The following is a 15,233-nucleotide window of genomic DNA, read 5'->3' as shown; positions in this document are numbered from 1 at the left end:
CTCGCCTGATCACCTTTGATTTTTTATTTTCATTGAGGTCAGTGGTGAAGAAAATTGGGTGGGGTGTAAATTGGATTGCCCATTTGCTATTGTCTGTTTTGCGCTTCCGATTAAGGCCAACTTAACCGCCCCCCACCCCTCCCCCCCCCCCCCCACCTCAACAATTTGCATCTATTCTAAATCAGCATGAGAGCGCTGGGAAAATACTCACAATGCAGGGCAGATCATCGATCAAGGCGCCTCAGTTTTTAAACGCATGACCAACCCCTTAGCTCTGATCAGTAACAACAACTTGCATTTACAGAGCACCTTTGACATAGTAAAACGTCCCAAGGAGCTTCACAGGAGCGTAATCAGACAATAATTGACAGCGAGCCAAAGAAGGAGACATTAGGACAGGTGACCAAAGGCTTGGTCAAAGAGGTAAGTTTTAAGGAGCGTCTTAAAGGAGGAGAGAGAGGCGGAGAGGTTCAGGAAGGGAAGCACACTAATATGCTTGCATGATCACATGAAGTGTCCTTTAATTGAGCTGCATTCAGTGCGAGGTGTGAAAGCGGGAGTTTATAAAGGTAGAGGGAGCCGAGATCCTAATGTCATTGTTACCCTAGTGCCTGGGCTCTGCACTCCTAATTGATTCTGCCTGCCAGCTGGATAACATCCATTAACGGGCTCCATACCTCATAAAAAGCCTCAAATCTGTTAGGCTCTCTCCATTACCCTCATGCCTCTCCGTGCAGAGCTTCCTCCCAGAGGACCAGTGAAGGTGGCTACACTAATGGAACAGACCATTAGAGCAAATCAAACTCCAAACCGTTATTTTACAGACAGTGAAAAAAAAACCTGTCCTCTTTTAAAAATGAATCAGTTCGAAGTTCCTTGTAACCCTTAAGAGTGTGTTTTGGTAGAATTTCAAAAGCAGCTGCAATATTTTCTTGCGGTTATCTAAAACCCCTGAAAAATTCATAGAAATGCAAGTATTGTTGTTAGTACACATCCCGTTTGTAATATTGTATCAAGGCCAACTTGATTCAAGAGATCCTCAAGGGCAAAAACCAGGCCAGCATCAAACAGTTTTATGAACAGGGTGACTAGTGTATAACTGCCAGTTCAGACTGATGATCGCTATAGCACGGAAACTTCCAGCAACTCTTTCTGCTGCTCTGATAGGCTGAACATAACTGAACTGTGCACTCTACAGTCGGAATTTTCAGGGATTCACTCCCCACACGGCCCAAATTGGACAGGAAACCCTCGATCACACAATCTCATTCACATCGACAACCCTGCATATTACGTGGAATGATTACCCTGTCTTACAGAATAATAAGCCTTAAGGGTATAAATGTATGAGGGTTTCTCAGTTCTTCCTGAGAAATTCCTATAAATATTCTTGTCTTCTTTCCAAGACCTTCTGCAACATTCTAGTACCATCTAAATCGTCCCAGAACTGAAGAAAGTAACTTAACAAAATCCAATAAATAATTATAGCACCCAGCACATTACTTTTATAATGGGCAAGTTATGTTCCCTGGAAGGTTCCATAAACATTACAAGGGGAGACACACTTATTGATCCTCCTAATTTAAATTCAACGTTGAACTGTGCTTGCGCTGATTATTGTATGATTGCTGGTTGTGAAAGAAGTTGGAGATATCTTTTTGTTTTGAAGCTATTGGTATTTTTCCACAGTTTTTTTTTTCTCTTTTCCCTCAAGGTATCAGGAGTCTTCATGTCAAATGCCGCTGAACTGGGCCACCCATGGTTTCATCTGTCCTGACTAATGAGTGACAGGTGAGAAACAGCCGTCCTGTAGAGGAACGACCCTTGCTTTTCTTTAAGTGCTTTAGTCTGCTTCAAAGTCAACAGGCGAGAATCTCTCCAGGACAGGAGGAGCCCCCCCCCATCCTGGCTGACTACATCAACAAGATGGATTCCTCACCCCCACCATCCCCAAAATGGAAACTTTCCACACATTGTACGAGAATGAGCACTAAAAAGAAAACCACTTCCTGAACAGTTGCTTGGTCACCCATTCTTTTTCCCCCGGGGTTTCTGGTTTTGGGACCGGTCATAATAAAAATGTAAAATGTGTGCCCATGACTTACAATGGCATCTGCAGCACTGTGGGCTCTGTGTAAGGAAGCTGAAACTACCATCGTACAAAGCACCTACAGAGCTTATGTGCTTATGCCCCTCCCCCACCACAGCGACTATACTGAACCCACAAAGAAGGTAGTCAATGATTCACTGTGGACTGGCACTAGAGCTATATTTTTCTCAACAGGCTTTTTAGTCAAACTACTGTCTCTAAATGCTGATTTTTCACAGTTTCCAGTGGTTGCTATAGCAATCATACAAGAGAGGCTTATAATGTGGTGAATGCTTACGATTTTCCATGCCAGGCTAAATTTGGGCCTACAATGGGCCTTCTCACACAGAGGTGCAGGATTTAACGCTTTGCCAGTAACTGAACTGGTCCTCCACCAAATGTGTTGCTTCATACAGCAATAGGAGGCATTTCTCAGTGTGCTAGTGGAGTGAAGCACCCCACTGTTCTTCCATTGGCTGAGACAGCAAGGATTAATGACTCTAAAAGCTTCCTGTGCATCCCTACGCAGGCTGGTGGTGCAGTGCGTCGATGTATGAGCACCCCCTCCATCCCCTTCACCCCCACCCGTCATTCAACACATGGGCGGATTCTCTGCCGACTCACTGTTCACAAATTCAGTCGGATGCCAAAGTGAAATGTTCGCCCGTAGGCATGGGCTGGAAATCGTGGGTTGGGGAGACATCTCACTACTAATCAGTTATTGAATGGGATGTTGGAGAAAAGCAATGGAAGGAAAGAACTTGCATTTATATAAACGCATTTCATGACCTCAGCCAATGAAGTACATTTTTTTGGAAGTGTAGTCACTTTTGTAATGTTGGGAAACATGGCAGCCAATTTGTGCACAGCAAGCTCCCACAACAGCAATGAGGTAATGACCAGATTTAGTTTTTTTTAGTGATGTTGGTTAAGGGATGAATATTTACCAGGACACTGGGGAGAACTACCCTGCTCTTCTTTGAAATAATGCCATGGGATCTTTTACATCCACCTGAGAGGGAAGGCGGGGCCTCAGTTTAATGTCTCATGCAAAAAGACAGCACCTCCGACAGTGCAGCACTGAGGTGTCAGCCTAGATTTTGTGCTCAAGTCTCTGGAGTGGGGTTTGAACTCACGACCTTCTGACTCGGAGGTGAGAATGCTACCCACTGAGCCATGGCTGACACCTAATCTTGAGGCAAATTATGAGAGGATAGATAGAAAACCCCTCTGAAGCAAAACACTCCTACTGTCTATCCTCACTGAGATGTCCTGGAAACACTACTTTGTACTGAAAAATCATGACTTGAAATCGGAAGCTGAATGTAAATTCTATTCTTCCTCTGCCCCTGAACATCGAGGAGTTTGGTACAACCTACAATAATAATTTAGATGTGTTTTGTTGCATCTGCTGGCAGTTTCTTGTACTGAGGTGTCTATGTTACCGTGGGCAACTCAACAAAGCTGCTTCAGGGTGGTTATGATCGTCTAATCTCCCCCACTGAACGGGGAGTGATCAGCTGAACCAGAATTCGGGGCCTGATAAGAGATTTCTGGAAAAATCAGATCCAAATGCAGATTTCTGAATCATTTTCGTAGATAGCTTAACAAAATAACTTCAGAACAACTGAGAATCAGAAAGGATATATATAACGCGTCAAAAATTCAAAAGAAAAATCCATATCCTAATGACAATAAGGAACTCTGCAGCACCTCTTACATTGGAATACACGTGCGCACACGCGCTCATGTGCATACATACTTGATAGATATGCATGTGTGCACGTATGCATGTACACAAACATACACATATAGTCAATCCTCATTATTTCAAATTCATGGACACATGGGGGTGAAATTCATCTTGGCAAATCAGGTCATAGTGAATGGAAAAGGACACCGGGTGCAGTACCGGCCGGTTCGCACTACTACATGAAGATAATTGGTCGGATTGGAATTGTCCTGCTTTTTGTGGACAGGACATACCTGGGCAATTTTCCACATTGTCGGGTGGATGCCAGTCTTGTAGCTGTACTGGACCAGCTTGGCAAGAGGCGCAGCTAGTTCTGGAGCACAAGTCTTCAGCACTACAGCTGGGGTGTTGTCGGGGCCCATAGCCTTTGCTGTATCCAGTGCACTCAGCCGTTTCTTGATATCACATGGAGAGAATCGAATTGGCTGAAGACTGGCTTCTGTGATGGTGGGGATATCGGGAGGAGGCCGAGATGGATCATCCACTCGGCACTTCTGGCTGAAGATAGTCGCAAATGCTTCAGCCTTGTCTTTTGCACTCACGTGCTGGACTCCGCCATCATTGAGGATGGGGATGTTTGCAGAGCCTCCTCCTACCGTTAGTTGTTTAATTGTCCACCACCATTCATGACTGGATGTGGCAGGACTGCAGAGCTTTGATCTGATCCATTGGTTGTGGAATCGCTTAGCTCTGTCCATAGCATGTTGCTTCCGCTGTTTAGCATGCATGTAGTCCTGAGTTGTAGCTTCACCAGGTTGGCACCTCATTTTTAGGTACGCCTGGTGCTGCTCCTGGCATGCTCTTCTACACTCCTCACTGAAACAGGGTTGATCCCCTGGCTTGTTGGTAATGGTAGAGTGAGGAATATGCCGGGCCATGAGGTTACAGATTGTGCTGGAATACAATTACAGATCTGTTCTGAAACTATCCTACTTAGCACGGTGGTAGTGCCACACAAACACGTTGGATGGTGTCCTCAGTGTGAAGACGGGACTTCATCTCCACAAGGACTGTGCGGTGGTCACTCCTACCAATACTGTCATGGACAGATGCATCTGCGACAGGTAGATTGGTGAGGACGAGGTCAAGTAAGATTTCCCACGTGTTGGTTCGCTCACCACCTGCCGCAGGCCCAGTCCAGCAGCTATGTCCTTCAGGACTCGGCCAGCTCGGTCAGTAGTGGTGCTACCGAGCCTCTCTTGGTGATGGACATTGAAGTCCCCCACCCAGAGTACATTCTGTGCCCTTGCTACCCTCAGTGCTTCCTCCGCCCCATCAGTCTACTCTCGATCATCAGCAAAGTGATGGAAGGTGTCGTCGACAGTGCTATCAAGCGGCACTTACTCACCAATAACCTGCTCACCGATGCTCCGTTTGGGTTCCGCCAGGACCACTCGGCTCCAGACCTCATTACAGCCTTGGTCCAAACATGGACAAAAGAGCTGAATTCCAGAGGTGAGGTGAGAGTGACTGCCCTTGACATCAAGGCAGCATTTGACCGAGTGTGGCACCAAGGAGCCCTAGTAAAATTGAAGTCAATGGGAATCAGGGGGAAAATTCTCCAGTGGCTGGAGTCATACCTAGCACAAAGGAAGATGGTAGTGGTTGTTGGTGGCCAATCATCTCAGCCCCAGGACATTGCTGCAGGAGTTCCTCAAGATGTGGAGATGCCGGTGATGGACTGGGGTTGACAATTGTAAACAATTTTACAACACCAAGTTATAGTCCAGCAATTTTATTTTAAATTCACAAGCTTTCGGAGGCTTCCTCCTTCGTCAGGTGAACGATGTGAAAATGAAATCCTCGAAATGAAATCGCATTTATAATTCACAGAACAATGCTTGGTGATTACAGACAGTTTTTTCAATTGCCCGTTGCCAAGGCAATCAGTGTGCAGACAGACAGGTGTTACCTGCCAGGTCTCAGAATATACAAATCACCAAAAAAAACAACAAACAAAAAAAAAACAGAGATAGAGAGGTAGAAACATAGAAAAGACAGCAACTGACCCGTTATATTAAAAACAGATAACATTTGTTCGCTGGTGGGTACGTTACCACCAGCGAACAAATGTTATCTGTTTTTAATATAACGGGTCAGTTGCTGTCTTTTCTATGTTTCTACCTCTCTATCTCTGTTTTTTTTTTGTTTGTTGTTTTTTTTTGGTGATTTGTATATTCTGTGAGACCTGGCAGGTAACACCTGTCTGTCTGCACACTGATTGCCTTGGCAACGGGCAATTGAAAAAACTGTCTGTAATCACCAAGCATTGTTCTGTGAATTATAAATGCGATTTCATTTCGAGGATTTCATTTTCACATCGTTCACCTGACGAAGGAGGAAGCCTCCGAAAGCTTGTGAATTTAAAATAAAATTGCTGGACTATAACTTGGAGTTCCTCAAGGCAGTGTCCTAGGCCCAACCATCTTCAGCTGCTTCATCAATGACCTTCCCTCCATCATAAGATCAGAAATGGGGATGTTCGCTGATGATTGCACAGTGTTCAGTTCCATTCGCAACCCCTCAGATAATGAAGCAGTCCGAACCCGCATGCAGCAAGACCTGGACAACATCCAGGCTTGGGCTCATAAGTGGCAAATAATATTCGTGCCAGAAAAGTGCCAGGCAATGACCATCTCCAACAAGAGAGAGTCTAACCACCTCCCCTTGACATTCAACGGCATTACCATCGCCGAATCCCCACCATCAACATCCTGGGGGTCACCACTGACCAGAAATTTAACTTGACCAGCCATATAAATACTGTGGCCACAAGAGCAGGCCAGAGGCTGGGTATTCTGTGCCAAGTGACTCACCTCCTAACTCCCCAAAGCCTTTCCACCATCTACAAGGGACAAGTCAGGAGTGTGATGGAATACTCTCCACTTGCCTGGATGAGTGCAGCTCCAACAACACTCAAGAAGCTCGACACCATCCAGGACAAAGCAACCCACTTGATTGGTAACCCATCCACCACCCTAAACATTCACTCCCTTCACCACCGGCGCACAGTGGCTGCAGTGTGTACCATCCACAGGATGCACTGCAGCAACTCACCAAGGCTTCTTCGACAGCACCTCCCAAACCCGCGACCTCTACCACCTAGAAGGACAAGAGCAGCAGGTACATGGGAACAACACCACCTGCACGTTCCCCTCCAAGTCACACACCATCCCGACTTAGAAATATATCGCCGTTCCTTCATCGTTGCTGGGTCAAAATCCTGGAACTCCCTTCCTAACAGCACTGTGGGAGAACCTTCACCACATGGACTGCAGCGGTTCAAGAAGGCGGCTCACCACCACCTTCTCAAGGGCGATTAGGGATGGGCAATAAATGCCGGCCTCGCCAGCAACGCCCACATCCCATGAACGAATAAAAAAAACTACATGAAGAATTTCATCCCATAGTTCTTTCTGTCCTGATCTTGTGCCATGCACCGACTGGGTTCAAGAGGATGGGCAATGGAGCCTGCTCCCAGACTTATGCCAATCGTGCCTTGAGCTGGCAGCTGGAAGGTGTGTCGCAGTGACCCAGGACAACACTCTCTTATTTTCTTTCCTCTCTGGGGTTGGGAGGCATCTTATTACAGCCATGCGGCGGTGAGTGAGAACTTGGTGCGGATGAAGAATGAACTTGTTTCGCCTCCACTGCTATGGCAACATATGTCAGTGGACCAAAGCATCGTGCTACTGCATCGCTAAGCATCAGGGTACATGGGCTCTACGTGGTGCTGCTCCAAAACACTGCGTTAGTCGGTCAACACAAGAGAGTAGTGTAAAGGTTTACGGTAGCATAGTGTGACTTTGTGTATGTACGTATCACCAGTATTATTGAGGCAAGGGTTGATACTCTTAGTTTCTCTCTTTGAGCACTCATGAATACTCTTATATGTTGATCGATACCAATACCAACACATCGATCACTGGCCTTCTTTTTCAACACTGTCTAGGGCTAGTTTCTTCCCTTTACACTGTGTGTGCATTCACCTTTCGTTGTACCCACAGACAAGTCTCTACATTTTCTCTTCAGTGATTTTATTTTTTTAAGTAGGGTAATTCTGAAGAGCAGCCTTTTGGCTAGGCCAGGGTACAAATAGACCCCAGAGCAGAAACAGCCATTTGAACTAATCATGATGCACGCAGGATGTTGCGAGAGTGGCTCTATCATTTAATGGCAGCCTCTGGGCATGTCCGAATGAGCTCCATATTGGCAGAGTGGATAAACATCAGCAAAGACTAAAATTCTGTGGGATGGACTGCAGCCACGTAGCAGTGAGTGCCAATTATCATCATACTGTAAGAAGATGTCTCCTTCATTAGCTGGGAGCAGGGCAAGTATGTAAAGAGTGGGCTTTGCCTTAACTTTTACAACACTGATGATGATATTTGCTGAGTTAAGGGATTATCACGTTAAAGCCCAACAAAACACATCAAAATTGGTTTGACCTTTAACCCAGTGACTCTTGGCCCTGATCTGACAGGTAAAAAGGCACCTCACAGACTGCAGAGATTTCAGGAATGCCAACCTGTGGAATCCACATACAGATTAGTGTTTATGAGGAGGTGACATTGAGGGATCAGTTCTCCCAATTGTTTCCACCTGGTGGGTTATTAATGACAGGGCCCAATACAGATTCCAGATGGTGGGATTATTTTTTTCTCTTCTCTTGTTTTTGAAACTCCATCTGGCAATTTTCTTCCTTAATAACAGCTCCTAACTAATTTCAAAATGGTCCTCACAATATTCACCCCATCATCTGGCATTTATACCCAATTCACGTCCACATTAATTCAGCTGACTTGCACAAAGACATCTGCGTTCCCACAGAAAAGGGCCCTGACCTTCCCCGGTGTTGTACGGTCTGTTAATGGAAGGTTAGACTTCAAACCCTTTTTTATATATAGGAGCTGTCGTTTTGGGTTTTTGCTCTGAATTAACGGCAGATCCAGATTACAGGCTGCAATCTAAATACCAACCATTTATTTGGAATGAGTTGTCACACACTGCAAATCATGTGGGCAGCTGACTCCGCCCCCTGTCCCCCCATCCCAACTGGGGCCATTCAGCGTTAACAGCACAATACACTTCTATTAGTAGTACCAAGAGCAACAGTTCACAAAGCCTCTTCTTTCCCATGGACCCCCGTGTTGGTGGTCCAATGAGTTGTGGAGCAGTAAAACACAGAATCACGCCTCATGGAGTTTCTAATGTTAGCCTGAGCTTCCAGGAGGAGGAGGAAGCGTCAACTGAAAGCTGTCTGGTTTGCGATAAAGAGGGGAAGAGAGAGAAAGAGAGAGACAGACAAGACGCAGATGGACAGACAGAAACAGACAAACATACTTAAACGGGTGGGAGAGGAGGTTCACTCCGGGCCTGCTCTCATATACATCCTCCTAGTAGCTGCCTAAAGAGTAGAACTAGCAGAAGACTGGGAGCAAGTCACCTGACCTGATAACTGAAGCACAATGCGACAGCTTAAAAAAAAGTTTTTAAATGGACAAAAAAACTTTTTTTGTTGTTGCGAATGTAAACCAGCACCTAACAACAGCATACACCACGAACTCGTTCAGAAAATTTTACTCACACACAACTTAACTGGTGTCCTCATTCGCCCCTTCCCTGTCTGACATACCCCATCGTGAGTGACGCTTTTATTTTTGATGATGCGAGTCTTTCTTGTTTATGTGTTTCTCCCTTTTTCCCCTCACGATGCACCACCTTCAATCAAGGAACATGGCTGCTTCGCTCCCAGGCCTGCCCTGAGAACGAATGTTAGGGTATCGGAGTGTGGCCCTGGGTTAACTTGCCCTTCAATTTTCCCTCCGTCCTTGTGGGGGCGTGCCTGGCTTCCCCGGAGGCAGCACAGGTGAGTTAGTGCCTTGGCAGGTGAGGTGAGGTGAGGCGAGGTGAGGTGAGGCGCGAGTGAATTCCAATCCAAGCTTCACACCAATAACGCCGCTGCCTGGGTCTCTAAGTCGGGAGTTGCATTCCTAAGCCAATTATTTTGTTTTACAGCCTCCGCTGGGAATGTTATCTTTCCCAGCAGCTGGTGACGAGTGTATGAAATCCGAACTGATCCGCTCTGGATTAATTCGGAAAACAAAATAAAAAGAAAATTTGATAATGGCCCAAATCGGAATAAACTGGATTTAGATCTGATTGCAAAACTCATCCCTAATGAAAATAGATCCAGAGCAGCACCATGATCAGCGTACAAACATCAACACAGAGCAGCCAGCAGCTAGAGTCGGCAGTCTCCGGCTCCGTGTACCCTGCATTTTCACTATATTCGGGCTTTTGTTTGGAGTGAGATTATTTGAAGCACATTTACTTCAGCAGAGCCAGTGTCGGGGGAGGGAGACGCATTGAAAGCAAATGGGCTGCCTCAGGATAAATCTCACCATATAAAACGGCTGATTAATTAGGGGAGACAGCAGTCAGCAGCAAGCAGGCGTCGCACTGAAGGGGAAAAAATTCATGAATCCCAGCAGTACAGTAAGCAAAATTATTAACCATTTATTCTTGAAGTTCAGGAGGGCTCAATCGAAAGCTCATTACAGCAAACCACTTCCACTGGCTTTTTCTTTTGAAAGGGTGAAATCCTTCTTTCCATGGTATGTTCACCCCCCTCGTTTTTCTTATGTTTCCCTGTGCAGTGGTGGTTTGCCAACTCACACACCATCCATGCAAAGGGACCAACCCGATCCCAGCCCAGGGTTAACCTCCCTCTGGGGTTCCCCCTCCCCCCAAGGTTGACCCCTGCTATTGGTGCGTGCCTGCCTGTGATGGCATGGCTTGTGATCAGGAGTTCGGTCAGGTGGAGGATCATGGGTAGCGACCAGCACGGTGGGTGCACTGTGCGCCATCTGCACTGTCACTTTATTTAGAATACTCTTTGTCCACGTGATACATCTTCACAGTAAGAGATGTTTTTCGGGGGGGGGGACTTGTGTATGCTGCACTGATTTATGCTGCTACAAAAAGAAATTGCTGGATTCTAATTGGATCCAAACTATAGTATCCGAATGCACTCCCCGAAGCCACACAGTCCTGTCTTCCAAGTTGGCAACTTCCCTTTGAGATATGGCTGGTACATTGCCAGAGGCTGCTACCACTCCAATATTGGATGCTGCAGCTTTATATCCACCTAGAAATGACTAGCTGAAGGCATGTTGAAAAAGCATGTGGTATTGATCCATCCCGCCATTTGAACCTTAACGTCTGGAAAACCGTAGGGGGGATGCATGCCCCAAGCAATGGGGGGGGTGGAGGAACCATTCCGCCGTGCCGTCACACAGCCCGCCAATCATTGCCCCCATCCTTTCAGCTGCTCCTGCTCTCCCACAATCTCCAATGCCAGCCCAGGGAGGAAGGTGGGAACGTTCTGCTCACGTGAGCAGAAGTGGGAGAAAAGAAATTGGACTCTGATGCGGTTTGTTGGTATCGTCTGGCAGGCAGGACCAACTCAAATACCGCAGCACTAGAGTGCTGAATCTTGGGCGTCATTCAGGCGTCCATGGTCCGTCCTCAGGAGCACAATATCAGATTCAATAGTCACCACGACAAAATTATTCTGCAATGACAATGCTGTGCCTCTAGATGCCGTTAGCGTGCTTCACAAATATAGGACGATACAGTGTTAACTAAATGTATTACTGCCACCTATTGGAAGAACAACGTTGCACCAACCTTTATATCATTGATCTGGGATCCAAATGACATGTCACTTCTGTTGGACACTTGGATAAATGTCTAGATTTAACACTTCTTGTCACAGCAAATGCCATCCTAAGACTGTTCTCTCATGTCTACAGGAATCTTATAGCCATATGCACATAAGAAATCTGGGAGTCTCTCCCCTCTTCCCACTCCCCGCAAAAGGCTGTGGATGCTGGGACAATTGGAGCTTTCAAGACTCAGATTGATAGATTTTTTGTTAGGTAAGGGTATTATGGGATATGGAGCTAAGGCGGGTAAATGGAGTTGAGGTGGAGATCAGCCATAAGGAGAGACTAGGGAGGCTGGGATTGTTCTCAGAACAGAGAAAGTTAAGAGGAGATTTAATAGGTGTTCAAAATTATGACGGGTTTTGATAGGTTAATAACTGTTTCCACTGGCGGTCAGTAGGGTCAGTAACCAGACACAGATTTAAGATAATTGGCAAAAGAGCGGAGGTTGTTTGGGGTGGGGGGGGTGGTGGGAGATGAGGAGAAATTTTCATATGCAGCAAGTTATGATGATCTGGAAGGATGGTGGAAGCAGCTTTCAAAATGGAATAGTAGCTTTCAAAATGGAACTGGATAAATACTGGAAGAGGAAAAATTTGCAGGGCTATGGGGAAAGAGTAGGGGGTGGGACCAATTGGACTGCTCATTCAAAGAGCCGGCACAGGCACTATGGGCCGAATGGCTTCCTTCTATCCTGTATGATTCTATGATCTAATTGAATGGCGGAGCAGGTTCGAGGGGCCGAATGGCCTACTCCTTTTCCCATGTTCCTGAGAGGCCTTTTCTACAAGGACACCAGTCCTGAAAAGCTGGTGGCATAACCAAAAACACTTTTCCATCGAAAAACCTTGTTAGTTAGAAGTAATTTCGTCTCACACTTCTAACAGAACCTGAATTCAAATGAATCCGAATCGTCACTTCTCGACCATTCACTCTGTTGTTACACGCACTAAAACTTCTGCTGTGTAAAATGCCTTTCAGCTACATCAGTTGTTGGGGGGAAGGGATTGTTTGCAGAGATAGTTTAGAAAATTAAGCAAAAATTGCAATTGGACGACAAACTTCACTTGAGTACGTTGGTGTAGTGGTTATATTAGTGAACTAGTAATCCAGAGGACTGGACGAAGAATCCAGAGAATGTGAGTTCAAATCCCACCATGGCAGGTTGAAAATTTGAATTCAGTTTAGAAAATCTGGAAATATAAAGCTGACGTCAGTAAAAGTGATCTTGAAACTGTCGGATTGCAGTAAAAACCCAACTGGTTCATTTAATGTCCTTTAGGGAAGGGAAACCTGCCGTCCTTACACGGTCTGGCCTATATGTGACTCCAGTTCCACGCTAATGTGGTTGACTCTACACGCTGCTCTCGGAAGTGGCCTAGCAAAGCCACTCAGTTGTATCAAACCACTACCACCTCCTCAGGGCAACGAGGAATGGGCAATAAATGCCGGCCTTGCCAGCGATGCCCACATCCTGAGAATGAACAAGAAAAAACTGAGGACCGAAAGCGAGATTCTGTAGTGCTAGAGGCATCTGAAGCGTGGGGAGAAGGTGACAGCAGGAATTGAAGCATAGCATACAGTTATTACATAACTAGGATCAGGTGTTTGTTTTTCTGCTTCGATACACAGCCTTTAGCTACAGATGAACTAGTGCATGGGGGAGTCGGGCCTCCCAAACCAGACAGTTTGGACTGAATTCGCGGTCATTACTAAACAGAGACATGGCCCTCCGTGCTGCTGTCAAAGCCACAACCGTTACCTGCAAATCCGTCTTCATTAAGGATGCCCCAGCTTCCACAAGAAAGTAGCATATGGTTCGATGTCGGAGCGCAGCTGCTTTGTGAAGGACGGTCTCACCACTGCAAATAGAAATCATACGTCCGACTTTGTGCTTCGAAGTCTGAGGCTCCATCAAGAGATTTCTCCCAACAGGGCACTTTGCCATTATCCTAGTTGTAAACGTACGCTGCAGCAGTAAAGCTGGACCCTTACATTTTCAACACAATTTTGGCTCATAATTTTCCATTGGAGGTATTAACCCCTCCATTTCCCCCACCAATTGCTCAGCTTCCCCGGAGGCCACAGGCCCCAGCCTGAGAGGGAGGCCCGCAGAGTGCTTCCGAGGCTTCTGCTAACGCTGCTCTGAGCCAGCTGTTAGAAGGCGCATGATTAGCAACTGGGGGGTAACCATGGTAACAATTCTGTCCCCATCCACCTGGCCTCTGGTCAGCACTTCTCTGTAACAGGAGAGCAGATTATCAACAATTCAGCAGTTTAGGGGAACAAACCAGTGTCTCCCACTGCTCTGGTACAGTGCATTCGTGTTTCAATGTGTTGGACAACCATCAGCATAGTTGGTTAAATAGGTTCTCTCTCAAATTCAGACTAGACAACAGTGCTAACAATAGGACTAAAGCACAAAGTCTGGTTTATTTTTTGGGGGGGTGGGTTGGTGCTGAAGTGGGTGAGGACTGACTAGTGCCCACTTTGGCTGAGAGCACTTTTGACAGCAGCAGCAGCCCCCAACTTTGGGGTCAAAGCTGGAAAGTAAATGAGGCAGCAGCGGTAACTGTAAATGCCATGGTCTAGAAATTCGATTGAGCCTGAAAACGGGCATGCAGGAGTGCTAGGTGCTTTCAGGAGCCACTCATCTCTCGCTGCTCTCCCACCACAGTAAACGTTAACCCTTGTCCCTCTCTTTTTCATTTCAGGGGCTGAAAATTATGACTCCCCCTGTGCCATTTCAGGAAGAGGAGGCAAGCCTTCCTGAAGATGAAGCATCACTTGATCTGACCCACGCAAGCATCAGCTCAGGGACTGGCTCCACGCATACTTCAGAGGGTAGGCTAGAGGGGTCTTCACAACAACAATAACAAAAACAACTTGCATTTATACTGCGCTTTCAACATAGTAAAACATCCCGAGGCGCTTCACAGGGGCATTAATAAACAAAATTTGACACTGAGCCATATAAGATGATATTAGGACAGGTGACAACTCGGTCACAGAAGTAGGTTTTAAGGCGCATCTTAAAGGAGGAGAGAGAGGCGGAGAGGTTTAGAGAGGGAATTCCAGAGCTTAGGGCCTAGGCAGCTGAAGGTAAAGCTGCCAATGGAGGGGTGAAGGAAACTGGGGATGTACAAGTTGGCCACAAATATATAGGAGCTATGGCAGGGGGACAGGTACACAAGGCAGAAAAGGGGACTAAATAACACCTGAAGTTAACAGCAGCCTAAAAGGAAAAATCAGCAATTAACCTGTATGGCATAGATGAGCTCTTTAAATAGCGCTGCAGAGGGTCCTTGCTGCCTGTTAGTGTAATGATTTGCTGGGCAGATTTATCATATGGTGAGACAGGTGATAAGCATAAAAGGGAACCCAAAAGTCTTTTATAAGCGTACAAATAGTAAAAGGGTAGTCACAGGAACCGTGAGACCAATTACTGACAAAGAATTGTGGAGGCAGAGGGCATGGCTGAGGCACTAAATAAATACTTCACATCCGTCTTCACTAGAGAAGAGGGTGCTGCCACTGTAGCAGTAAAGGAGGAGGTAGTAGTGATATTAGATAGGATCAAAATAGGTAAAGAGGAGGTACTTAAAAGATTGGCAGTACTCAAAGTAGAAAAGTCACCTGGTCCAGATGGGATGCATCCTAG

The 15,233-nt window shown here is 46.2% G+C and overlaps 1 protein-coding gene across 5 annotated transcripts in view; it reads right to left on the bottom strand.

The window, feature by feature from the left end:
* Positions 1-15,233, bottom strand: part of dgkza (diacylglycerol kinase, zeta a) — a 432,154-nt gene that overhangs the window by 7,045 nt on the left and 409,876 nt on the right. For all 5 annotated transcript variants that reach the window (XM_067993676.1, XM_067993677.1, XM_067993673.1 and 2 more), the window contains one exon: positions 13,335-13,434. In XM_067993676.1, the coding sequence (XP_067849777.1) occupies positions 13,335-13,434 (100 nt within the window). The remainder of the gene's footprint in view (positions 1-13,334; positions 13,435-15,233) is intronic.

This window comes from Heptranchias perlo, chromosome 12, assembly GCF_035084215.1.
Source record: "Heptranchias perlo isolate sHepPer1 chromosome 12, sHepPer1.hap1, whole genome shotgun sequence".
NCBI classification, from domain to species: domain Eukaryota; kingdom Metazoa; phylum Chordata; class Chondrichthyes; order Hexanchiformes; family Hexanchidae; genus Heptranchias; species Heptranchias perlo.
This window is presented reverse-complemented; position numbering and strand designations above follow the sequence as displayed.